Raw genomic sequence first — 26,285 nt, forward strand, 5'->3', positions numbered from 1 at the left:
TGTACATCTGATAGGCTGATGAGATATTTAATTCTTCTTTGTGTTAAGTAACTTTTTAGAAGCTGCTGATGGCTGGTAGGTACTGTTTCTCTCTTTCTAGGCTGTGTCTATAGTAGGAGATGAAGTTTTCAGTTTCAATCTGACATTAGATCCATATGCTACTGAGGGAGAAGCCTACACTGACATGTCAAAAGTGGATGGTACTGTATCTTTGAAAGTAGGCTGTATTCAAATAGTATACCTTCACAAATTTCTCATGTCGCTTCTGGTAAGTCTTTTTTTCCTTTGTATGTTTCTGCTCCATTCTCAAATTAGTCTTCCTTCTGTGTGTCCTCAGTAGAAGTGGTAACTTAAGTGTCTGAAAGAGAAAGGATAGGCTTAATTTTTTCGTGTGTACTATTAAAAAGGTTTGATAAGTAAGCTTTAATTGGTTTGAATTTCAAAAAACTAACAAGTGGGTCACTTCCCACCCTCTGCTTTGGAAATAGAGAAAAGCTTGGTGCTATTAAGGTATATTTTGGGGGTTTTGTGTTTGCTGCCCTCTCCACCCTGGCAAAAACCTGAGTTCATTGCAAACATATCTGAGCTAACATTAGAGGCAAAACTTTCTGCAAGGTTAGATGCTATGAGGACTGTAAATTAATCACTGTAAATATTTGTACCATTGTCAAGTATCCTAACGTTGGCTTTTTCAATAAAGCACTAGTGGGCTTTCTGTCATTCAGTACTTTAATAGGAATTAGTATTCACTGGGGGCAAAGAGAGGCTCTAAAAAATAGTATGTGTCCCCAAAAGCTAATGAGGTAAAGGAATCTTGTAGCTAATGAAGGAATAAAAAGTAGAGGTGGGTTTAAAATGAGTGGATTGTACTCGTTAGTACGTTTTTGACCCTCTATTAGAGGTCATGACAGAAGGCACTCAGTTGTCTTTCACCAGGGAAAATTTAACACAGAAGGCAGCATAACTGATGGTGGTTGATGCTGTAAAATGAGAGAGTAATTTAGATTAAAAAACCTGTTCTCAGACATTTCTCCTTTTTCTTCAACTGCTTATTCTAGACCTTCTTGAACAACTTTCAGACAGCTAAGGAGGCACTGAGTGCTGCTACAGTCCAAGCTGCAGAAAAGGCTGCTACCAGTGTAAAAGACCTGGCTGAAAGGAGTTTTCGACTTGCAATGGACATTCACTTGAAAGCACCAGTTATAGTCATTCCTCAGTCCTCAGTTTCCCCCAATGCTATAGTAATAGATCTTGGCTTGATTAAGGTTCAGAACCAGTTTAGCTTGGTGTTTCCAGAAGGCAGTTCGCTCCCTCCAGTCATTGACAAAATGGATGTCCAGCTGACAAAGCTGAAATTATCTAGGTAAAGTGCACTTGATTAAGTAATGCCTTAGCTAATTGGTAATATTAATACTCTATAAGATATTAATCTACTTGCTTAGAAACTGTGGTTGGTGAGTGTGTCACATATTTGGTGTTAAAATACTAACCTGTGATCTTAAGGGCAAATAAATCAGTAGTAAAATAAGATACTGTTCTGCTCAGGAAGCTCTTTAAGCCTAAAGAGATCTTGCATTTGAGATATTAAGATGTTACTTCAAAAATGTAACATATGACTTAACTTCTAACTTCCCCACCATGTGTTTTGTGTGGTTCCCCCCTCCTTCCTTTTTTTTTTTTTTTTTTTTAAAAGGACCATTATGGAGACAGGTTCGTCGCATCCAGACATTCAGATACTTCACCCTATTAATTTAAGCCTATCTGTGAAACGAAATCTATCTGCAGCTTGGTTTCACAAATTACCAGTATTGGAGATCACGGGGTATCTGGATACGATGAATGTAAGTCTTGTGAGAAGAAGGTGGTGAGAAGCTTGTGATAATACTTAATGTAAGACTAACCTTTATGTTATTTCCGGACGCAAAGGTGCAACAAGCTGCAAATTTTTAGTAGCTGTGGAGTGAGTTTCAGGGATGTCAACAAGCTTTAACCTATCTGTGTGAATGTAGAGGTTTGCAAATGTCATATAAAACACCTGAACTGCTGCGTACATTTATTAACCTGAGAGAAAGAAAAGAGAAAACTGAAAGGGGTGTTAAGGAGCCTTGTTTATTCCCTGCCATAAGGCAGGACCAACTTAAATCAAATGTTTTTGTGACTAGTTCTCTAAGGGACTCTTTTTTTTTTCAGTGCTTTTTAAAACAAACAAACAAAAAACCAAAACAGAATCTTCTTGAGAGGAATTTAAATTTATGCAAATATTTGCCTTGGTCAGTCCAGCTTCATAACTTCCTATCTCCCTTGAATGACCTCAAGATAGTTGTTTTTTGTGGCAATTTATATACTGTGAAAGAACATATCAGGTACATCTTGAGTGAAACTGGAATTAAAATATCATGAAGTAGCATGTCCATTTACAGGGAGGTATTAAAAACATATATACACTGAGTAAAGGCTGCAATATATCTTGATACTGCTTTAGAAGTCATAACCTTCTTTCATCTCCTAATTCTTTAACAATAAACAGTTAAAAGAATTTCATTGTGTTATTTAAGGGATGATGCTGCTGACAAAATACCTGTAAATAAGCACTCTTCCTGCTAGGAAATGTTCTGCTCTGCTAGCTAGTGATAAGTTTAAAGAACAATGTGTTTTTCCTGATAACTGTGATTTGCAATTTTGTAGGTTGTGTTAAGTCAAGAGGATTTGAATGTCTTTCTCAGAGTGTTGATGGAAAACCTTGGTGAAGCAGAAGAAAAACAAACTCATGCGAAATCAATATTGCAAAAGGAAGGTCAGAGATGGAAGTTGTTTGTCATTAATATTAAGTGTTAGCTTTCAGGAATAATGAAAAGCATTTATTATCTGGAAAGCAAGCTTAGGTCTGAGAGTATGATGTGTAAGTGATGAACTTTTCTTAATTTTGTAAGGACAGTGTTCATACTTTAATACTTCAAAAAAGTGGAAATATTACAAGACAAAATTTGGTAATTGTGTTAGCTAAATTGTCATAGAACTAGCAAGGTATTGAGATGTCAGAGTCATCTTGTTGCCAGAACATGCTTCTATTTCCTTTGCCTGCTCTGAAGTTAAAGGCTCTGATTGTGGAAGTGTTGCTAGCTTATCTTACGTGAATGTAAGCCATCTAAATGAAGAGAAGAATTGGATATGTTTCTTGAGCTAAACAAATGGTGGCAAGTTCAAAAGTTAATCAATTTATTGAATGCTTCAGGTAAAAGCAAAGAAATGGAGAAGTCAGTTTTGATGCAGGATAAGAGTGTTCCAGAAGGAATGCTGTCTGAAAAGAGAAAAAGAACATTAAATGAAGATGTAATCAATATGCTACTAAATTTTGAAATCAAAGAGGTATGTATCCATCTGTAAAATTTGTTGTTACTGAATCCAGTACTCAAGCCCTGTTTCTTAGAAGTAGTGGGCTATGAAGTCCATTTTAACTGCTTAAAGAAGAGGGTACATACCAACAAAAAGAAAATAAAAAAACCCCAGAACCCAGATTCTTCAGCTGTTTCTTTAGCTGTTTTCTTTTGCTTATATTATGTGAGGTTGTATTTATAGAATATTTAAAGTACACAATACATTTAACAGGGAAAACCAGACTTCTTTTACGTGTTCTGCACTCACCCAGCCTTAATCCTTCATAATGCTGCATATGATTCTCTTAGTAACAAACCAGCTGAAATAGTTGAGCTGAAACTAGTATTTTTCCCTTAGAGATACTAAGTCTGAAGGTTAGGTTGTAGGTGAAGTACTGGGAAAATGCACAAGCAATCAATTAACAAAGATACGTATGCATAAGATATTGTCCAAGCATGTTTTTTCTCTGAAGATGTCTGTGATGCTTAAATGTGAAGAGCTCAGCATGGCCTTTCATTTTTCAAGAGTCAGACCAAATGGCTTAGGTGTGCAGGTTACTTTAACTGTGGTGTTTGTTGTTGTTTTTGTTTGGTTGGTTTTGGTTTTGTTTTTTTGGTGTGTGTGTGTAATTTTTGGTTTGCTAAATCTCTGTGAATATTTTTATCCATACAAAATCTGGGTTCCTATTTTTTAAACAGGAAAAAAACCCACCTTCGAACTCAAGACTATTCTATTGCTGAGTGCAAGTTGCATTCAAAGACTAGAAATTTCCTCCTGTCCCCAGCCACTAGGGAAACATATTCTGTATGAGTGATATGAAATCATATAAGAAAACTTAGTTTTAAGGGCATTAGAAATATTTGTTCCACAGCTGAAGTGTAGACAGGTAGCAAGTTGATACCATCCCAGGTTTTGGGGTTTCTCAGTTTCTGCAGAATTACAGTTGCAATTGGCTGATGAGGTACCTGTCAACAAACAGCATGTAGTTATCCAACATGTATCACTAGTACCTTTGGTAGCTTTTCACTTTCAGATTTGCTGTCTTGGCTGTGAAGAATTTTTTTAATGGTAGGACTGAGGCTTATTACAGGCTAGCCTGTAGTGCTCCATGTTGTCTTATTTAATATATCTTATGAACAAATCTGTCTTGTTTAATACAGTTTTACACATGCTTCACATGGAAACTTTTAGTAAGGTAGTGTCCACATTTTGTGAACTGTATATGTTGGGTGATTAATGATAAAATACTAATTTGTTAGTGTACAAAGAGTATGCTACATAATGATGCAGACAAAGTATTGACAGACGTGAATTCTTTAAATTGCTTGTGTGGTAAATTGTTAGGTTGAGGCACTATTTTTAGTTCTCAAGAATGGAAGATAATTGCCTCATTAAATAATTGCATTGAAATTAACATTATTCATGAATAACTATATCTAGTTTTTCTACTTTAATTTTCAGCTACATTTAGAAACACAAGTTCTTTCTCATTTTCAACATTCTAATCAGTGTAATGCTTAAAATCTTCTATAAATTAAGAATTGTAATGTTGAAACATTTCTGTGTCCTTAATTATTATTTGTATAGCATCAGATATTCAAAGATTGATTCATGTTGCTATTTGTTCTCTGCTGCCCTTCCTTCCAGACCAGTGTGATTTGTAGTAACTGTTTTTTCCATATTCAAACGCTGTATGTAGCAGTGTGTAGTGTCTGATTACAAAACTAAAGCATAGCTTGACAAGGTAAATATATACTGCTAGGCCAACAAAATTAAATTCTAGCCAAATTAATAGACTTGGGATTTTTGTTTTGTTGTTGAGGATTTAAGAAGTGATTGGTTGCTTGGCCAAGAGGAATAGTGGGGGTAAGGGACAAAAATCTTTAACAAACTGGTGTTGTAGGTTCTCTTTGTAAAAAGGCAAAATGTCTATATTAATACTACTTTTGAAGCTCAGCTGAGGAGATAATGCTCAGTTATAACTGCATGCCATAATATCTGGACAGCTTTACTGAAATAGTGAACTTATTTCCCTTTACGTATTCAAGGTTGTAGTAACCTTAATGAAGCAGGTTCAGAAGGAGAGATGTCCATTACATATTTTAACTGTGCTACAGCTTGGAACCGAAACCAAAATTAGAAATCATGAATTGACTGCAACAGCATATCTGAAAAAAATTATTATGAGATGCATTGAAATAAATGGTAAGTCTTTGAGAAAACTGGTATGCAGTCAGTACAGTGTGTGCAATCAGGTTTTGTAGCAAGAGGATAGCATGGTCAAAAATAATAATTAGTGGGAAAGAAAAAAAGGGCAGGAGGTTACATGCCAAATTCACTTAAAGATGCTGTCCTGTGTAATTTAGATTCAATCAATCTGTTTTACCTGATACCAAGTTTTACTCCTGTTGCTAGAGTTAGCTTGAGTTAATTTATTTGAGTTAGTTGCCTACTTTGAGTAGGAATGGTCATTCCTGAAAAGTATTCTCTCTGTTCAGAGTGTTTTGATGAGCTTCTGAATCTGTGCTTTATGACCAGTTCTGGCAGCACTGGAAATCCAGCATGCTTCCTTGATTGGTCAGGTAACAATTCGAAGTGATATTGAAGTAATAACTGAAATAGCCATGTATTCAGAGTATGGTTTTGAATATAAAAACCTAAAGATAGGAATGCAAAATTATAGGAATGCAAATAACTTTCCAATATTGAATCTTCTTTCAGGACCAAGATAAGTTACTTTTGACTAGTTTAATTAAAAATAAAAGTGAATACAGCATTTCACAAGGTAATGCTTGATCTGCAGCTTCTCAGAGAAGAGAGATGTTTACCTTCACTATTTTAGCAAGAATAGTATATAATTAGTATATAATTGAGAATTAGTATGGAGGCATTCCATAGGTGAAGTAAAGCTTGTGAGTGGAAATACTTTACAGTTTTATTTCTTTATTTGCAGACTCAAAAGGAGATCCTCTTTGCATTATTAATTCTTCAAGTGAGACAGATGAACATCTTCTGAAAATGGAGTACATTAAGGTTTCAATACCTTTTAACTAAGATTACCTGGGGAGTAAAATAAGGCTTCCATACTTGGCCTGTGTTAGGTTTTTCTTTTTTTGCTTGTTTTAAAACCTGTAGGATTTGTATCTAAAAGTTATCTAGGTCTTCTCCCAAATACCTGTTTTTCAACTTAACATTTCATTTCACTCTCCATTGCTTCCATGTAGTGCTTGCTTCATAAGTCAACACAATTAATGACGTCACCATGAAACCAAATGTTTGTATGCATTCTTCTCTGTGAACAAGACAGATTAGTACATTTGTGAAACTTAATAGGTGAGAGAGTCTTTGCCTATGTAAGTGATACGTGGCTCTCTACAGGTGGTAAAACTAGCATTTGAGGAGTTATTTGTTGGTAGCTAGAGTTCTTGAGAATTTTTTTTTTTTTTTTTAATAAAAGCGCCCTTCAAAAACTGCACGAATACTTAGGAATCTGATAGGTTGTAGAACCAGTGGGATACTCATGCTCTTATCTACAATGACATAATTTTTGTAGAGAAAAACAAGTTAATTTGTTCTGATAAAGTACTAAGCATAAATTGGTCCAGTTGAAATAGGTCCTAGGTAAAAGAAAATTTTGTAACTGGCCCACTGAACTTTCACAAAATATGTGCTATAAAATGTCACTGAGCAGAGCATTGAGAGTACCCCGTTGTGGTTGCCTTGATCATGTGCTCTATTTAGAGAACTTGTTTCTTCAGCCTTCATCACTTTCATTTGTTTTCTTTTGCAATGGGAATAATCCTTGTGTGGGTGTGTGGTAAATTCAATTAATTCAGTTAATGAATCGGTTAATTCAGTAGAGACTGACTTTGTGCTTGGGCTCTTTCTTCTTCCTTTAGGCTGATGCTGATGGACCAGATTTTGTTACTACTTACAGAAGCACCAAGCAAAACATCAATGTAAGTACTGGATGTATTTAATTTTTTTAAGCTTCTCAAATAGTAACAGCTGTGTAAACTTGTTAGTTGCCCACTTTTTCCTCTTCTCATTGAAGAGAAAACACAAAAACCACAGCCCAAAACCCTGACTCTCTCATCATTAAAGCTTACTGCTTTATATTTAACTACTTCAAAGAAAATCCAGGAGGAAAAAAGATTTTTTTTTTTTATTTATTTTTTTTTTTTAACAGAAGTATTTAGTGTATTAATTTTTTTAACTAGAAGCTGTACTTTTTTAGGTAGTTAAAATTTATAAGGACATATTTCTAACTGAGGCCTGTAGGATGTTTTTTATTTCTGGACTGATACACTTAGCAGTGTGTGAAACGAAGGCCTTGTGTTTCAGAGCTTGAAAGTTCATAACAGTGAAATTGAGATGTGAGGTGAAATGTCAAACAAGCCTTCTCAGAGGTCTTGTGTTCAATCAGTTCTTTTTTTACTTCTCCTGAAAGCAACTATTCATGTGTAGTTTTCCATGGCTTCAGTGACTTCTGAAGTAAGCAGGTCATTTAGCTTTTAAAATGTTTCCTTTAAAGTGGTAGTGTTGGGTGGAGCTTGCTTCTTGACAGCCATATGTGGAATTTGCAGTGGCTGGACTACTTTAGAGTCAAGAAAGCTGACGTCCCTTAACGTATCAGTAAAACCAGCATTTACCAAGAGTTGCTTTGGGCTAGGAAAAGTTGGCTAGCTGATGCTAGGTTTCACTAAGTGATACTGGCTAGAGTAGTTGCTATTCACGTACTTTCTGTTCTGATTGCAAATTTTGAATCTTCTTGTTTTGTTGTATCATACCTACTAAAATATATCTATACATGGTTCTGAAGATGTCAACCGAAGTGCTCAATAGTCCACAATTAAATGCAACAGAAGCAAGAGAGCTTACTGAAAAAGCATAACCACATGAAGCATCAATCCTTAGATTGGCACAGTTCCTCTGTAGCTGTTTTAAGCTTCCCTCCCATAGCTCCCTCATCTGTTCTGGAGCTTGTGTGGTGTTAAGTTAAAGGAGATAGAAGGGTGAGATACTTGTGAAATTGAGCAAGAAACTTTTTTCTCAATTCTATGGCAGTAACTGGCTTGTTATGCAATAGACTACTACTAAATAACAATGTTACTTTGTCTTCTTGCCCTCATTTTAGGTCATCTTTTCATGTTTGGATATAGTACTTCACACAGAGGCTTTGCTTTCCATCATGAGTTTTCTCACATTCAGTGTTCCATCAGGTGGTCTCCCCAGTACTGATAAAGCATCAGACCACAAGCCTCAAATAAAAGAACAAGAAAAAGGAAGTACTCTTAGACCAGGTAATGCGGTATTAGAAAGGCCATACTTTTGTTGTTTAACAGTATCTAGCCTTTGGTTTCAAAGGGTACCATTTCGGTTGACAGCATTGAGTCTATTTGGTGGAAAAAGAAGGCATGCACAACTGTTCGTGGGGAGAAAATTATTTCATTTTCTAAAAAGCCAGATATTTTTGCTGTTCCTTAATTTTACAAATTCTCCTTACTCAGTATAACTTTTTCCTAGGTAGTGGTCTGACTTTTATAATAAAATTCAAATAAATGATGTTCCAGTGAACAGTACCAAAGCCTTTTCAAAGCATCAGTGTCACAGCTTTATTGCTTTCCAATCTGAAGGCTCTAAAGAGTGCATACATTGCTGAAAATAAACATTCTTCAGCCCTGGGGAAGCCAAGAGAAGTTCTGAACTGAAGGGTGTTGTGCTTATTTTAATAATTGCTATCTATAACCTTGAAATAATGAGTTTTTGTATGGAAGCTCCTTAAGGATGTTTTGTCAGGTCCTGTGTGGTTGATTCTTGTGTTTGTAGTGTTGTTTGGGAGATTCAAGGTTTTTTAATCCTAAATCTGTTGGGATTGAGTTTACAGTGGCTGGCTGTTACATTTTGTGTTCTGCAGGCACCTTCAATTTTGCTGCAGAAACTTTTCACCTAATATGCCTAAATTTGCCTTGCTACTCTATACAGAAAGGAACATTTCTCACGTGAGATAGTTTCAAATAATGAAATGTACACTGTATTCAGCATACTGTTGTGTGAAAAGTAGGTATTAATGAGGAGAAAAAACATCATCTTGATTGCTGTTTGCCTGTGTTAGTCGGTGACTGTTCTTGTGCCAGAAGAAAACTGTTAATAAAAGACTTATTTCACATCTTGACTAATAATGAGCAGTAACTTTTAGGGCATAACTGCACGTTGCTTTTTGAATAGTTCATATACATACAAAACAAATAATTTAACATTTGTTTTAAAAAATCGACTTATAATGAAGTTCTTGTATGTCTCTTGTGTTTCCTATCCAGTGTCTAGTAATGCAGCCCATGATGATATCTGTGAATTAAAACTCACTGCAAAGCTAAGTGCATTCAGTATTACTGTGTGTGACCAGACTTGTAGAATTGCAGACATTAGAATACAAGGTAAGGGGTTTTTATTTAAATATTAGTTGGTTGTAGGAAGAAATATGTCATTCCCCTCCATTCATTCACTTCTGAAAGGCTAGTGTGTGCACTGTAGGTGTCTCTTAACATATGTTTGAATACATTTTGATTGTATGATGTGAGGTATTTTAATAGCCAAATGCCTGCGAGGGAAGAAAATGTTTGACTTGGAAAAAGAAGGCAATTAATTTCTAAGTGGAGTAAAATTAAAATAAATGAAGGCACTATGTTATAAATAACTCAAGCTTCCATTTTTAAATAGATAATTCCTAGATAATGTTGGGAATTTTTACTCTAGTCAATTTATGTTGGCAAATTTGTCATGTGTAGTAAGGTCACGACTTCTGTCTTGGGCTTAGCATTGGTTGTTACGTAGTAGAATGCTGGATTCTAAGCTACTCTTATTCTTTATATTCAGTAATAAATAAAGCTTCTTTTTAAAAAAGTGTTTACTAAGCAATTTGTTGAAGTGCATTTATTATCTTCTTCCTTTTGTCTCAAATCAGGAATGGATGCATCTGTAGCTATGAAAACTAAAAAGATTGAAGTGTTCTCCAGACTTGAGGACATTGTAATTACAAATGTTGATCCAAAAACAATCCATAAAAAGGTGATGTGTTGTGCAGATTGTAAACAAACAAAAAAAGTAGTTCTTTAAGTTATTTAATGACAGTACTGTAGTTGATTTGCTGTGTTGTATAATATTAAGTGCGATGTAATATACCAAATATTAAGCAAAATTTCATGGGTTAATTTCCTTTATCTCAGGGAAGCAAGACATGCTTTCATTCAGTATTTAGCTCTTTTTAATCATGTTTACATTGATGTATTTAATTCTGAGTAGCATGAATTAAATATAAAATGGACTACAGATAACCAAGTGAGAAGAGACATACTATGAAATAGCTGATTCAGTTTCCTTTTGTGCCTAGCATATATGTGTCCAAGTATTGCTGATAAGTTGCAGTTGATCTTTTTGTAGAAATATTTCTTGTTTGATAACTTAAGCAATAATTCTATCACATATTACTGCCAGGGAGTATTAACTATATGAACTTAATCTTCTAGGCTGTCTCCATAATGGGAGATGAAGTGTTTAGATTTCACCTGTCACTTTATCCAGATGCTACTGCAGGGGAAGCCTATGCTGATATGTCAAGGGTGGATGGTAAAATGTCTCTGAAAGTGGGCTGCATCCAAATAATTTACCTACATAAATTCTTTATGTCTTTCTTGGTAAGACATCAGTTTCAGTTCTTTTCTTGACATTAAATTTTTTTAAATAAAATAAAATGTAATCAGCTCTTTATGACTGGTACCTTGTGGTGAGCTAATGTACAAGCATATAGAAATATTTTGCTGAAGAAGTATCACTTAAGTTGCACTGCTTTGTGGAAGAATGACAAATAAGGAGAAGGATGACAAAACAAGTAATGAATTGAGTTGATAGCTTTAAGTATATCCTAAAAAGTATATCTTAAACATTAAGTAGGTAAACAATTTCTTAGCTTGTGCATTATTTTAACCTCTTTTGAAACTTGCGTGGTTGAATTAGAAGCTTCATATTTCTGCTACAGCTGTACTACTAAATTTACATTTTGCCTGGGACTTGCCTTTTTTGCAAGGCTTATTTGCTCTCGTAGAACTCTTACTTTTTTCACTATTTATCAATAGAACTTTCTAAACAATTTCCAAATGGCACAAGAAGCCCTGACTGCAGTCACTGTCCAGGCGGCAGAAATGGCTGCTTCCAGCATGAAAGACTTCGCTAAAAAGAGCTTCCGCCTCGTAATGGATGTCAACTTGAAAGCTCCAGTTATAGTTGTTCCTGAGTCTTCAACTTCATATAATGCTTTGGTAGCTGATCTTGGCTTAATCAGAGTTCAGAATGAGTTCAAGCTGGTGTCTTCAGATGAATCTTCTCTTCCTCCAGTCATTGACAACATGGATGTACAGCTAACTCATTTGAAATTATCAAGGTATACATGGAGTTTTCTTCTGAGCTGAAAAGTGTTTGTAAAGAAAACAGGTCCATGTTCCATATGAAGCATTGTTCTATTATTAAAGATGGTAGGCAGTGAAAACATACTAAAACCAAACACTGCTCTGTCCCCACCCCCCCCAAGTTTAGGAGTGCTTTTAGATAGGGACACATGTCCACAATCTCTAAAACTTCCTGGAAAGAAAGGAATGATAGGAAAGTAACCGAGTTCATCTTAAGTGCATACCTGGGCATAAGTGCATGTAAGCACACATTATTATTAATTTAAAAATAAGTATACCCACAATTCAGCTAGATTAGTTTGATATTATTTGGGATTCTGCAACTACTAAATATTTTTCCTCTGCTGCTTCTACTGTCTTTCGTAGGTGCATTATAGCCGCAGATTCTCAACCAGATTCTGAAATTCTGTGTCCTGTGAGTTTGACTTTACTGGTCCAGAGAAATTTAGCAGCAACTTGGTATCATAAAATCCCAACGATTTGTATCAAAGGAGACCTAAAACCAATGCAGGTAATATCATGGCAAATCAGAGCTACATCAAAAGTTATATATATTCTCAGAGTAGTACTTAGCCTTGTTAAGGAGCTTGTAATCTCATTGCAATTTTTATTGTTTGCAGAATGTTAAAAGACTTCCAGCTTGACCGTCCAGTTTATAGATCTGTTAGAGTTTTGATATCGTATAATGAATAGTTTTGGTGTAGCTGCATACAAATGGAATAAACCCTATTCTTATTTTTCTGGGGGTCTGTTGGAGCTATCCTGTGACTCAACAGTCAGTAAAGTCATTAAGGTTATCTGTTGAGTTAGCATTTAAAATCTAGATTTAAGATTTTAAATTTTAATCTGTAATATTCAGGTTATTTGAGTGTTTAGTAGATTTATTAGAAATTAAAACGGTAGATGTGGATCTCTAATATACGACAGTTCAAAATTATGGATGCTATTTTTGCAGAGGTAAGGCTTTATTTTCTCTTTTCCTACTTTAACCATATGGATTTTAGTGGGTAAAAACGGACTGGGGGGCCTTTTAGTTGTTCATGAGCCCTGTTTCATTCCTGTATCTGTGCTGTGGCCAAATGTAGCACTGGTGAAGCACAGAGGAATAAGGTACTGAAGGAGTACCAGTAAAAAAAATTAAATGTAGAAAAAAATACTCTAACATGATGTATTATGGGCTAAGTGACTGTGGTTTGTCACTTATTACTGCTTAATTTTTTCACGATCGTGTTATGTTATAATTGGATTCAGATTCATTAACTCTTCAAAGGCCTACTGAATGACAGTTGCTTTAGTGTATACAGTGTAAATCTTGGCTTTAATGTTATCTGGCTATATTTCTGGTTTACTGAATTGTTAAGAAGTGCTTATGATCATCAATTACTCATTTTTTAGCAGACAAAGAACCTTTACAAGACTAGACAGTGTTTATCATGTGGAATGTTAGTTCTTCTTGTAACTCCTGTTCATAGTAAGTAACAAATGATATTTTAGCAAAAATGGGCAAATTATTTAGGGTGTTTTGGCCAGGACCATTTTGACTAGACAGCTTGTTTCTGGTGGAAGCAGCATGTTGTTTCTTCTCAACATTTGCATATTATTGATAAAGATAAAGTTATGTGTTGGAAAGAAATACTGTCACCACAAATGAAGTTGTGGGTTTATCACTTTACAGATTGCACTCAGTGAAGGTGATCTAACTGTTGTCATGAAAATTTTACTTGAAAACCTTGGAGGGGCTTCTTCCCAGCTAAATACTGTGCAAGAGAACATTGAAGATACGCAGATGCTTAAAAAAGGGAAAGTTCGAAATGAATCTGATTTCTGTGAGGGTATGTTCAATTAAAAAGCTGAATATGGTTAGGCAGAGGGGTATTTGCAAATTCAAACATCATATTTATCTGAAGCACTTAAATGTGTGTAAATAAATTCTTTTTCTTAATTGTTACATATGTATTGTGTACATGAAAAGTTATAAATAAGAATGTATGCACATACATGGAATGTGAGCTGTTGATAGTCAAAAGTTTTTTGTAGCGTGTTTTTTGCGATTCAGCTTTTATAAGATGGTATTCTTCAGTCTATATCAATGACTCTTATAAGTTGCAGGTGGTTTAAAAAAGAAAAAAGCCAAACCAACTACTCCAGAATCTTAATGCACAATTATAACAATTGAGGATATTATTAGTATTCAAATAGCGTGTTCATGTAAACAGTGTATGTCTCTGGATTAAATACTGTTAACGCTTTGCCAAAACTTAACATTCTCAATATCAAAAAATTACTGTTCAACCAATAGTTCAATTGCTATACTAGAATAAGAAACTGGAAGAGTAGTGCAAGCTCCTTGAGCAGTTTTGGTACTTCCTGTAGTTCTTCATTAAAACAAATTAAGAACTGTGGTAAATTAATGACAGCTTTTTTAAAGGTTCTTAAATCACTCTGTGCTAGGTACTTTTAGCATGCATTGAATAGAACAAAGTGATATTGAGTAAATAAAAGGCGAATTGTTCTGAGTAGTCTTCCAGATTTAGAGCTTTTCCTCTTTTTGTGACTTTCCGATCTTAATTTAAAAACAAAACAAAACAAACACACACACGAAAACCCACAAAAAATCCCCAACAAAAAACCAACCCCAAACCTAGAAAACCACCCCCAAGCCCAATGTTCTGAAGAAATGTAAAAATATTTTCTTTTCACTGACAGGTCCTCCTCTTGCTTTTGGACAAAAAAGTGTTTCTACGGTTCAGTCTTCTGAGGAATGTTATACAACGCTTAAATTTGACTTTAATTTTGAGTCACTTTCAGTAACTCTCTACAACAGTGATATGAATCAGGTTTGTGACAAAGCTTTTACCGTATAAATGGAGTGGGGAACTTAGGCTTCTCACGTGGACAGAACTCAGGGTAGTAAAACAAAGAGTTTCATTGGTTGTGTTTGCTTTATAATGCTTGTCTTATGAAGCTTATGCAATTTATGTTGGAACTTTGAGGTTTTATGGGCAGAGAATGTCCTTAATTTGAAGGATGTAAGTGCATTTCTGAAAACCACACTAAAAAAAAAAAATTAAACCAACCAACCAACACCACCCACCATTTGATTTGGTCATTCAAGCCTTGATTCCGGTTATCCAAAATAAAAACTAAAATTTGAAAAGCAGGAACTGCTAGCCTAGATGATGCTAGTTCTATGCATGGTGCCTATATAGTTAGTAAGCAGATCCAAGGTGTCCATGGCCCATACTTCCCTCTTACTTATCTCTGAGTGTGAGCAATAATGAACATCCTTCCTGTGCTGAAAACAGAAGAGAAAGATGTACAACGTTGCCTTGTTTTTATAACTTAATATGCTTTGTCCAGATGTGAAGGTGCTTGCTTTTTAAGTCTTGGTATATAGTGAATGTGTGGTAGCTTTGCATTTAATATAACTATAATGCAGGAATTTGTGGTGCTTTTTGTATGAAGGGTGTATAATTTCAAAAAGTTCTTGTGAAATGAGCATCACAGGAAGAAATACACTGTAATGGGATTTAATTTAATTTTGTCTTCATATCCTTTCTGCTTATTGCTGAGGTCCTGATTGTAAATTAGTTAGCGTGATGGGAGCAGAGGGATCCTCTGGTAGGAGATTCAGAGTTGAGACGGATTATCCTTCAGTTATGCATTTTGAACAACCGCTAGAAGTGCGGTGAAGAAACATCTTTACTACAACCCAACTTGTTTTTTCTGTTTTCTCAGACAGTTTCGTGGACTAATTTGTATGATTGGAGGACTGATGACAGCAACAGGCTAATCAGATCCTTCAATTCATGGATCAAAATGCATGTAGCTAGCAGCAAGGGAAGTGTGCTTATTAGTTTGTTCTGCGATAACTAGTCCTACTATTTCTCATTATGTAGAAGTCTGTGCTTTCGCTGCATAGTGACAAATTACGCCTTGGTGAACTCCGACTGCATCTCATGGCATCATCGGGGAAGATGTTTTCAGATGGCTCAATGGATATTAATGTTAAACTCAAGACATGTACCCTGGATGATCTCAGAGAAGGAATTCAGAATGTGACTGCAAGGTAAGTTTGAGTGCATCAGAAATGAAAAAACTCCATGCAACTTGTGAGGAAGACTGTTTCCTTGTTCTATACTTTGCTTCACATGGGATTTATAAAACTTAGTAGGGTTGTCAGTTGTTGCCTGTCATATTGTGCACTAAAGCAATGAATGATGTAATTTTAATAATGTTAAGCAAGTTTCTTCTCTTATATGTTGATTTCCCAGGTTATCCAAAACAAAAAAAAGTACCTGGGAGGCTTGAATATTACAGTAAAGTGTGTAGAACAGCTGAGTAGAAAGCTACCAGCCTCAACTAGAGTGTTCTATGCACTGAAACTTTAGTCTGATTGTTACATGCTGCATACATAGTTCCAAAACTGTAGCACACAAATTTTAAATTGAAATTACTCTTCTGTTAGAGAAGTCTATACCCTCTTCTTTCTGGAGGAAACACTGATTGCTTATGTAGTAATTCTAATTTATAAATGGCATGGGGAGGAAAAAATGGCACTACTTGTGCATCCTTGTTTTTCTAGACCTATGTGTTATGATGTTTGAACTATTTCTTATTAAACTTGTTTTCCAGAATGATAGACAAGAAAGATGACACAAATGACAGTTCTATGATAGATATAAGTTACAAGCAGGATAAAAATGGAACTGAAGTCGTTGCTGTCCTTGACAAGCTGTACATATGTGCCAGTATGGAGTTTTTGTTGACAGTAGCAGATTTTTTCATTAACTCAATGCCAGCATCCTCAACTGAAAGATCTGCACAGTTCCAATTAAAGCATGTTGCTTCTGGGAAACCCAAGCCAGAAACAGGTCTGTAAAACTGATTTCCACCCTCGCTCCCCTCCTTTACAGACTTCATACTGAAAATAAATCATCCAAAAGTTTTCAAGATGCTATCTTGCTGTCAGACTTCAGAAATTAGTTCATTTTTCACAATGTGTAAATTGGCCACTGGTACCATATATTGTTGTAAGCAATAGTAGTTCTGAAACTGCTGTGTTAAGTAGTGGAGTTGTGCTCTCCAGCAGAGCTAAATATTGAAAATCACTCATGCTAAACAGGATTTTTACCCATATAATATCACAAAGGAAGCATCCTTAGGGTAAAAAGCGCCATGTAGGTAGTAGTTAAGGAAGTAAAAAGAACAACTTACTCTTTAAAGGTGATTGGCGAAGAATGTCTTACCCTTACTTCTGCAAGTTGCGTATTTTGAAACTGTAGGTTATTACTTCTGTTCAGTTATAGAAAACTAAGTTTTTGATGAACAGCTTTCCTCTTTTTGGTTGAAGACTGAAGGTAAAGCATGATGAAACAAGGGCGAGAAAGACCACTTCTGAGGTTCTTTTGTTTGGCTTTAAGTGATTGCTAGGCTTGCATGAGTTGTGATCAGACCTAATCTGTGGGTTCCCAATCTAGGTGGTTCCCAACAGCCCTCCCTTTCTTTTGGGGAACTTGGCAGAGTGCTAGGAGTGAGCTTTAGGTTTTATGAATTGCCCTAGTGATGTCAGCAGTTCACTTGCTCTCCTCTTCCCTTGTTGGAGACATGCACAAGTCCTGTGACGAGGGAGGGGTGGTGCACACTCCAGAAAAATGACACTTGCAGGGGCTGCTAAGGACTACCCAAATGTGTTGCTGGCTGCAACCCATGATGCCTAGCTTTCTCTGCTTTTTCTGTAGCGCACCAAGCCTCAACTTGGCACCTGTTCCATTGCGTAGGTGTGATATTCCAATATTCCAGCAAGTGTGAGGCGTGAGTAACCCATATAATGAGTCCTAGTGTGCAGGAGGGTCACACACCACTGTACTGCCTATCATTGAGAACCAAAGTGACTTGATCCATCAGTAGGTTAGAGAGTCTTGCTTTTAGCTGAGATAAACATAATACGATTCTCTCCTTCTGTTTGGAGACTGACTAGATATTCAGACAAGAAATTGTGTATTGCTAATTTGATTTCAATTAGTAAATCTTACCTTTAAATAAGTTAGTTACTTTAGGTATTGAGCCAGAAGATAACTGTTTCCAACTTGGATTAGAGGAGCCAGTGCTTAAGTTGACTACAGTGTATTGACCTAATACTGTCTTTTTACAATATTGAAACAAACAGTTTCTTCAAAGCAAAACTTCTGAGCAGTTTGCTGCTGATTTCTGCATACTGTGTGATATTCAGTTTCAGCAAAGTATTCCTGTAAAAATTGAGACCTTATTTGTTAAATTTGTACCTCTAAAATTATGTAGCAATTTTTATGCATGGTTTAGATATTATGTACATAATAATGCTTTCAAACCTTTTATATTCAAGGGGGTTTTTTACTTATTTTCACAGAAATATCTGTATGGCCAAATATGACAGTAAAAGCTGTGATCATGGATCCAGAAATTGTATTTGTTGCTAATTTGACCAATGCTGATGCCCCTGCCTTAAAAGTTTCCTTCCAATGTGACTTTTCTCTGACATCTGGAAAGCTTGCACAAAGAATGACCGCTCAAGTAAAGGGCTTCAAAGTGTTGGCCTGTGCCTTTCTCAAAGAAAAACAGGATAAGAGTGTTACTACAGTAAGAAAACTTATTTTTCATAATGAAAAAAGTCATGAGAACTGTTGGCAGATGTGTCCTTTAGTTGGCATATCCATAGCACTCAGAAAATTCAGTTTTCATATCATTGATTATTATGAAGATAGGAAGGGACTGTGCATCTGTGGTATGCTATTTACAGGTGAATCTTTTATCAGTAGGTGCAAGACTTCATCACACAGAGCTCTGTCTAAAACCTGTGTAGTGCATTTGTAAGTTAAATTCAAAGTTTCTTAGTGAGAAAATTGTATGAGGGGTTTTGAAGACTAGGGATACCTCTCTGCAACTTTGTTTACTGCATGTCAGTTTACTTGTTGCAGTAGAGTATGCTGATCAGCATGTTGTCTGGACCTTCATCTACTCATTCCTGGCAGGGAGCATTGAGCCACAAAGGTGGTCTGTGTGGTTCATCTTGCACATGGTATCTTTCCTTATGCATTTAGTTTTCTTAAGGATTCAGGGGGTTTTTTACTATACCATCAGTCTATCTGTGTATTGGGGTTTTGTTTTGTCTGTTTTATAAGCCTTACTTATGTCAAAAGCTTTTATTTCACTAACTTTTTATTTTTCACTCAGGTGTTATGGCCGTGTTCTTTGGTCATGGAAAATATGATGCATGTCTCAGGGTTACAAACTGTGGTGGTAACAATAGAAGAACTTACTATAAAGGTAAGATTATTAAAACTGTCTTTGGAAGAACAGGTGTGTTTCTCAGGCTGTAGCTTGGGTGTTTTTTAATTTATGTATTGCTATTTAAAATTTCCATTTTCCCCATTAGTTTAATTGCAGAAATAGGCATTTATCCTTTTTAGAGCTGCTCTGTGTTGGAAAAAATAATTACATGTTCCTCGTTTTGGCAATCTCATGGCAAAAAAGGACTAATTTAAATACTTCAGATACTAGGATTCCTCCTGCCAGTTTCTTCCAAATTTATGAAACAACCCTTCCCCCTGCTGCTACGACCACTATTTTTCTCTTCAAAGAGACTTATAAGCAGGAGCATGCACACAAGAGCATGTACACTTAAGGCTGTTAACATGATTTCCAGAATGATATACAGTTTGAAATACCTTGTTCTTAATAGGTAAATTAATAATTGTGTCTATAGTAAAGGTCTTTCTCAATGTAATTTGCTAATTCTCCTATAAAAAGTTGACAAATCTGTATTTGTGATCTGAAAGGTGGTCAGTGGTGACGTCTTAAACTGTAAGCAATAGTACATTGTTCCTAATGCATAAAGCTTTTGACAGATGTACTGTACAGCTAATGGAAATGGTGAACATAACTCTGCAAACATGCTTTTTTGAAAACCTCAAAGATCTTAAAAATAAATTCACGTTTTACAGTGGAGTAGGGAAAGGGTTGATCTTGACTGCTGTTATGGGAGTACCATGCATGAGTAAAAGTGAAATTCCAATCTGAGAATTTTGTTCTTGAGCCTGTGGGATTGTGAGGGAGGAATTGGGAAATTTTGTAGGAAAGGAAAATAAGAGGAGGTCCGTGAAAGGATTCTGTTTCTTTATCTTGGAATTTAAGTTGCATCTCTTATAAGGGCCTTTAATGCTGTGTACCTGTATGGAGAACACGAGTTATTTGCCATTTCCATCTATCATATATTTTGTATGTTAATCAAATTTAAAGTGTTTTGAGCTATAAAGGATTTTTTTTTCTTTGTTCAAGATCTCGCCAATAATTCTGAATACTGTGATGACCATTATGGCTGCCATAAAACCCAAAACAACAGAGGAGGATTCTAGAGCAGCAACTGAAGTTTCTGAGAATTTGTGGCAAGTGAAGCCTATTGATCAGTGCAGTGCTTGGTTTCTTGGTGTTGATGTAGCCACTGAAGCAACAGAAACTTTTAAGGACCGTGAACATATTCTGAAAGAAGAGAAATTTGACATTGTAGTGAAGTCAGTTCAGATCACCTTGGAATGTGGTCTGGGACATCGTACTGTCCCTTTATTGTTAGTAGAATCTGTCTTTTCAGGTGTCCTTAAAAACTGGTCCTCGCTGATGGAGGTCACTGCTGATATGTCACTGGAGGTATGTAGAATCAAATTGTTAGCAGTTTAAAATGATTCTGCATGTTTCATAATGTTCAAGTAACTTTTTAGTACACTTTCTATGTGCTAAATTAATAATAGGTTTAAATCGTAATGCTTTTAGGAGTTCTTTAGTAGTCAGGCAAGTATGACTAAGCATAATGTGGTTTTTACAGAAACTTTGCAATCAACAGTAGATTTTAATGGCAATTGCTACTGTGGAATAATCTCGTCCACTCTTTCTGTATTATTTTTGCATATTTACTTTTTGCTGTATGAACAATGAGCTTGGCTTAGTTGAATATTCATATTTAACTCTTATTGCCCACCTTTTTTTGTTTCTCTAGCATTGTGTTTATTGGTAAGATAGAAGTTACACTCTCTTCTCAAGATCTTCTCTGCATCTTGGATTATAATCACACCATATTTGTTTTGCGAGCTATTGCAGCTCTTTTCCCCAAGACAGGATAAATTCCGAGATGGTATAAGTCTCTTATGGAGGCAGCATGTTAAAATTTCATACAACCAGATGTGCAGCTGCTCTGTGCAATAGGTTAACTACATCTTAGTTAAAGTTTGGCAGTTTTCCAAGTGTGCCTCATACTCCATTCTGTACTGGATATACAAGTAACCTTCTTTCGTGGCTAGATGTGCATGTCATAATAGAGTGTGGAAGGTGCATGCCTAATCATATACAACTGGGGGAAGACACTGTGGTTGCAGAAGGGAGGAGGGTTGAGGAAGATAGCTGAAAGGGAGCATCCAGTACTATGTGGTCCACAACTTCTGTTCAGATTTGCAGTGGCTGAATGGAAGTAAAAACTTGGTACAGGCTATGAGTTAGATGAATTGTTCCAGTGGACCAGATGCAGACTAAAGTTTGCTCAGACTAATTGTTATTTCATAGTACAATGAAGTACTTGTGGCGTTGGAAGTTTTTGATCTCAAAGTCATTCTCTCAAACAGTGTAGGAGAGGATAGAGACTGCACAATGTTAAGCGAAGGTGTTAAAAAGATATGTAGTTACCAGGCTGTCCGGTTGCTCTAAAAGCAAGCCAGGTAGTCAGTTCTTCAAAAACGATGTCACTTATGAAAAACGTATGATATATCACACTTCTGTGTATTAATTTTTGAAGTCATTAAAAGTTAATGCTAGACCTCCAAAATGTGAAATGAAGATGTTGAAATGAAGATTTCAACAATCACAAATGTTGAAATAAGATGATTGTTTTCTTATTAATGTTTTTTGTACTAAATGCTATTGGAAGGAACTCAGTCCTTTATGTTTAGATGCCTTAATTTTGATTCTTTCTTTAGATTCATTATTACAATGAAACCTATGCAGTGTGGGAGCCGCTTATTGAACGAATTGAAGGAGGAAAGAAGCAATGGAGTTTAAAGCTGGAAGTATGTAAACATACTTGAAACTATGTGAAATAGTTTGAACAGACAGGTATTTCTTAAAACTTTTATGTGAATTGTGACAGAACATTGACCTTTTGAATGCTGTTGCTTTGAAGTAGCTATGCAATTTCACATGAAAAAAAAATAAAATCAGTCTTTAGACATCTTAAGGTTTTTCTGAATAGTGTTAATTGTCCAGTGCATGGGCAAAATGTAGTATGTAACCCCACATACTGAGAGCAAAGAAGACAACTTGCTTGCCTTCAATGTTGGTATAAAATTTCTGTGTTGGTGTAAGGTGTCTGAGATCTACAAGGTAAAGTAGGTTTTCCTTTGCTTGGTGAAATTGTCAAGTGTAGGTCAAGTTTTTTCCTGTTTTAACATAGGAGAAAGTAATCTGTGTGTTCATAATTGCCTAATGAAATTTTTGTTTTAGATGAAGACTAACCCTGTCCAAGAGAGAAGTTTGATGCCTGGGGATGATTTCATTGTTCTTCCTGAGCCACAAACTGCAGTTAACATCTCTTCAAAGGATACAATGAATATAACAATATCCAAATGTTGTCTTGCTGTTTTCAGTAATTTAGCCAAGGTAGTCCTAACAGGCAGAAAGTGCTGAATTATGTGGTTCTGTAGGAAGTTCTGATTCTTTTTTTTTTTTTTTTTTTTTTTTTAAAGAACTTTCTGTGCTGCCAGTCATAAGCTAATGACTGTTCTGCAGCCCTTGCAAATATTATCTAGCAGGGCTGAGGAGTTTTACTCTGATTAGTCCTTTAGGGGTAACAAAAAGGTGGTGCTAGCTTTTGAAAGAAGCAATTTCTGTGTTAGAAGAACAAATGCACTTACGAAGGACTTAAGGAGCAGTCCTGCAAGCAGGCTGAATGAAAATAAAACCCTCCAATAAACACATTAATATTTCAGACAAAGGATTGTAGGAAATAGTTGAGACATTTACGTCCCTTCCATCTTTTTTCCTTAATAGAATACTAAAAAAAGTGTGGATTTTAGAATTGGCTTTCAAACTGTAGAATTAGAATGTCCAGTGTGTTTAAAATAGGGGGTTTTTTTCCTATTTTTCTTGTGATAGTAGGTGTGCTTATGAATGTCCTAGGCTGCTTTTCCCTTTTTTATGGGAGAGAGAAATTTTGGTTACTAAATCAAGATATATTTACAGAATGTGACTTATGCCTATTTATTTTTTAATTCTAAATGAGCAACAGTTCTCTAAGTTAGTACTTGCTTATACTATAAGTCTATATTGGCAGTCAGTTACCATGGCTTTTGTGTAATCAAACAAATGTTTGTAAGCATAAGTTGTGGTTGAATATGAAGTATGTACCTGGTGAATGTGCTTGGGACTTCTGTGTCCCAGATCTTATTTTTCTCTTACATTCCAACAACTGTAAAAAATTCCCTACGAGGAGTGTGAATGCTTATTTTAGCATCAACATTTGCTGCAAATCACAGAATAATAATCAAATTTTCTGGAAGTAACCTTTACTTTCCTGAAATACTACTATACAAAGCATAGATATTGATATATATATATATATATATTTTTTTTTTTTTTCTTTAAAACGGGAGTTGCTGGGAACTGTCTTTTAAAGCCTTCATATATATGTTATTGTGGCTATTTATGTATGACATATATAATATGTTGTTAATTACAGGCATTTTCAGAAGGGACTGCATCCACGTTTGACTACTCCTTTAAAGAGACAGCACCTTTCATAGTGAAGAATGCCCTAGGTGCTCCTCTCAAAGTGCTTCCTAGCTCCAATATTCGGATAGTTGGTTCAATTGAAAAAGAAAACATGAACGATGTAGAAATTGGTCAGAACATGGAACTGGAATACTCTGTTTTTGAAACGCCCCACCGAGGAAAGCTGTCTGCATTGTACCGACAAGAAAGCTCCATCTTCTCTTTAAATTTAGGTATTATGCTAGGGAACACTGTGTGTTGTAACACGTTGAGAATAGGAAGATAAGGGTGTCAACATTGTTAAATTCAATGTGATCAAAATTCAGGTGAAGTACATTGTGTTGAAATTACTTTTGAATACTCATGGCAATTAAAAAAAATTAAACCAGCTACTGGACTTCTTAAAAAGATGTCAAATTCCTTCTCTCCAGTTTTTCAGAGAGTGAAAAGTACAATATTTTTTTGGAAGCAATAGAAGACATTCTAGTGGAGTCATTGATAGACCATCTTCCAGACCCCGGGACATAGGCCTGTGGATTCCAGCTCCTGTTAAACAGGATCTTCATTTCTCATATGCCTGCTACCATTCGGCTTTCTGTAGTTACCCAGTTACTTGAGAGCAGTTATGATTTTCTGTGTTCTTAGCTTTGCCAGGAAATACTCGTAGGAGAATATGATATAACTACTACTAATACATAATCTTCTGGGTTTTTTTCTCCTTTCCATCCCATCCCATATGAAGGTACTTGGCCATGATACAAAGATCATATTCTGTGTTGCATTTTGTTAACTCGGCCAACAAATACCTTTGTTTACAGTTTGGTGTATTTATTGTGCTGTGTACAAATCATAATCAAAGTTATGGTCTTCAAGAGTATTCTGACCTTAAATCTTTCCTTCAGTGGTGCTCAAATAACATTTCAAGGTGCTTTTGCCAGAGAGTGCTTTGATCCTGGTTGTTGCTGAGTTTAGAGAAGCTATTGTTCAAATAGAAAATGGTAATGTGATTTGTTTTGCCTAATTAAGACTTTTGTATATTTTTATGGATTAGAACTTCAAGGATATAGAGAAGTGGTAAACATTCCCATAGCCAAACCAGGTCGACGACTGTACAACATAAGAAACCTTCTTGTTGATCGTTCAGACTCGATCATTGTACAGATAGATGCTACAGAAGGAAATAAGGTTATTACTGTACGATCTCCTCTGCAGGTAAAAAAACCAGCCAAACAAACCAAAAGCCTGAAAACAGTGCTCTTCTCAGAGTGACTTTGCTTTTCTTCCTTAATGCATTTTTTTGAGACCATATACTTTTCAAAAAAGTTACTTAAAGGCAAATTTTTAAGTATTTTACTCTGTTGCATGAATTTTTATCTGTATTCTGTATGCATGTGTCTTCCTGATAAATGAAGAATTTGGTTTTTACTTTTAACTTTTGGCTTTCTAATATCCTCATTGTTGAGGTTGGAATACGTACTTTTTATGTGACTTGGCATTTTAAGCGCGTTTTTCAAGTCATGGAACTTAAAATTAGCATAGTTTTCTCATATGCTTGCATGTTGTTCTCCTTCAGAATTGTATTTCTTACTAAGATGCATAGAAGTCTGTTTTCCAGAAGAGTTTAATTAAATCTACTAATGTTGTTTTTCCTTGTTGCTATTCATACTTTTTTCTTTAGAAGTTTGTACCATAGAAATGTAATGAAAATTACACATTTTGATCCTAGATCAAGAACCATTTCTCAATCCCATTTATAATCTATAAACTGGCTAGAGGTTCCAAGTCGCTGGAGCCAATTGGCATATCCAAGCCAGAAGAGGAATTTCACGTTCCTTTACATTCATACAGGTACACTTTTTCTATTCTGTAGGGCTAATCTTTGTGAGAGTGATGCACAAATACAGCATTAGTGTGGAAGCGTAAATTTGCACTTGGAACTCTTCCTGACTGGGCTATAAAAAATGAAATGCTACCTTTATTAGATAATTAGTGTGCTGCAAAAGCCCTTGAGAATATTAGCAATTACTTTGAAGTTAGCTGTCAATGGAAATCTATTGGGTACCATTACCTGTCTTCTTCCCATAGGTGTCATCTATATGTTCGACCAACAGGAATGTTAGAGGGTCAGTTTAAAGAGTCCACAACTTACATTGCCTGGAGGGAAGAGCTACATAGGAGCAATGAAGTAAAGTGCTTATTGCAGTGCCCAGCCATCGAGACCAATTTCTTGCCTCTAATAATCAGCTCAACAGCTGTACCTGATGAACTAAATTTTATTTCCACTTATGGAGAGGAGTGGGACCCTGCCTACATTATCCACCTTTATCCTACACTGACTGTGAGGAATCTTTTACCATACTCCTTGAGATATTTACTTGAGGTAACTTATTTTATGGTTCTAGTTGTAAATCCTTTACTTCATTTTAAGTAAGACTATATTTACTTAGAAGTGGAGGTGACTGTAGTGTGCAAGATACTGAAAGCTGTTTTTTATATTTTCTATTGTAAATGAGTGAGTCAGCTGATGGATTGATTCTGGGAGTTTTGGGGATTAATAGTTTTTAATTTGGATGTACCTGGCCAGTTCTGCCTTGCTTCTTAAATATGAAACCTGTACTGGATTGGTCTTTCTCTTTTATATTCTTCTGAGATCCTGTTTGT

General features: G+C 35.6%; 1 protein-coding gene across 4 annotated transcripts in view; it reads left to right on the plus strand.

Moving 5' to 3' along the window:
- Positions 1-26,285, plus strand: part of VPS13C (vacuolar protein sorting 13 homolog C) — a 257,639-nt gene that overhangs the window by 41,182 nt on the left and 190,172 nt on the right. For all 4 annotated transcript variants that reach the window (XM_075505807.1, XM_075505805.1, XM_075505806.1 and 1 more), the window contains 27 exons: positions 101-268; positions 1,059-1,363; positions 1,694-1,841; positions 2,686-2,794; positions 3,233-3,366; positions 5,424-5,580; positions 6,329-6,408; positions 7,275-7,334; positions 8,513-8,678; positions 9,696-9,812; positions 10,340-10,443; positions 10,902-11,069; positions 11,508-11,812; positions 12,204-12,348; positions 13,513-13,669; positions 14,544-14,674; positions 15,737-15,906; positions 16,473-16,711; positions 18,226-18,455; positions 19,050-19,142; positions 20,154-20,519; positions 21,836-21,925; positions 22,359-22,514; positions 23,593-23,857; positions 24,676-24,836; positions 25,351-25,472; positions 25,710-26,004. In XM_075505807.1, the coding sequence (XP_075361922.1) occupies positions 101-268; positions 1,059-1,363; positions 1,694-1,841; positions 2,686-2,794; positions 3,233-3,366; positions 5,424-5,580; positions 6,329-6,408; positions 7,275-7,334; positions 8,513-8,678; positions 9,696-9,812; positions 10,340-10,443; positions 10,902-11,069; positions 11,508-11,812; positions 12,204-12,348; positions 13,513-13,669; positions 14,544-14,674; positions 15,737-15,906; positions 16,473-16,711; positions 18,226-18,455; positions 19,050-19,142; positions 20,154-20,519; positions 21,836-21,925; positions 22,359-22,514; positions 23,593-23,857; positions 24,676-24,836; positions 25,351-25,472; positions 25,710-26,004 (4,641 nt within the window). The remainder of the gene's footprint in view (positions 1-100; positions 269-1,058; positions 1,364-1,693; positions 1,842-2,685; positions 2,795-3,232; positions 3,367-5,423; positions 5,581-6,328; positions 6,409-7,274; positions 7,335-8,512; positions 8,679-9,695; positions 9,813-10,339; positions 10,444-10,901; positions 11,070-11,507; positions 11,813-12,203; positions 12,349-13,512; positions 13,670-14,543; positions 14,675-15,736; positions 15,907-16,472; positions 16,712-18,225; positions 18,456-19,049; positions 19,143-20,153; positions 20,520-21,835; positions 21,926-22,358; positions 22,515-23,592; positions 23,858-24,675; positions 24,837-25,350; positions 25,473-25,709; positions 26,005-26,285) is intronic.

Source organism: Mycteria americana, chromosome 6, assembly GCF_035582795.1.
Source record: "Mycteria americana isolate JAX WOST 10 ecotype Jacksonville Zoo and Gardens chromosome 6, USCA_MyAme_1.0, whole genome shotgun sequence".
In the NCBI taxonomy this organism is placed as follows: Eukaryota; Metazoa; Chordata; class Aves; order Ciconiiformes; family Ciconiidae; genus Mycteria; species Mycteria americana.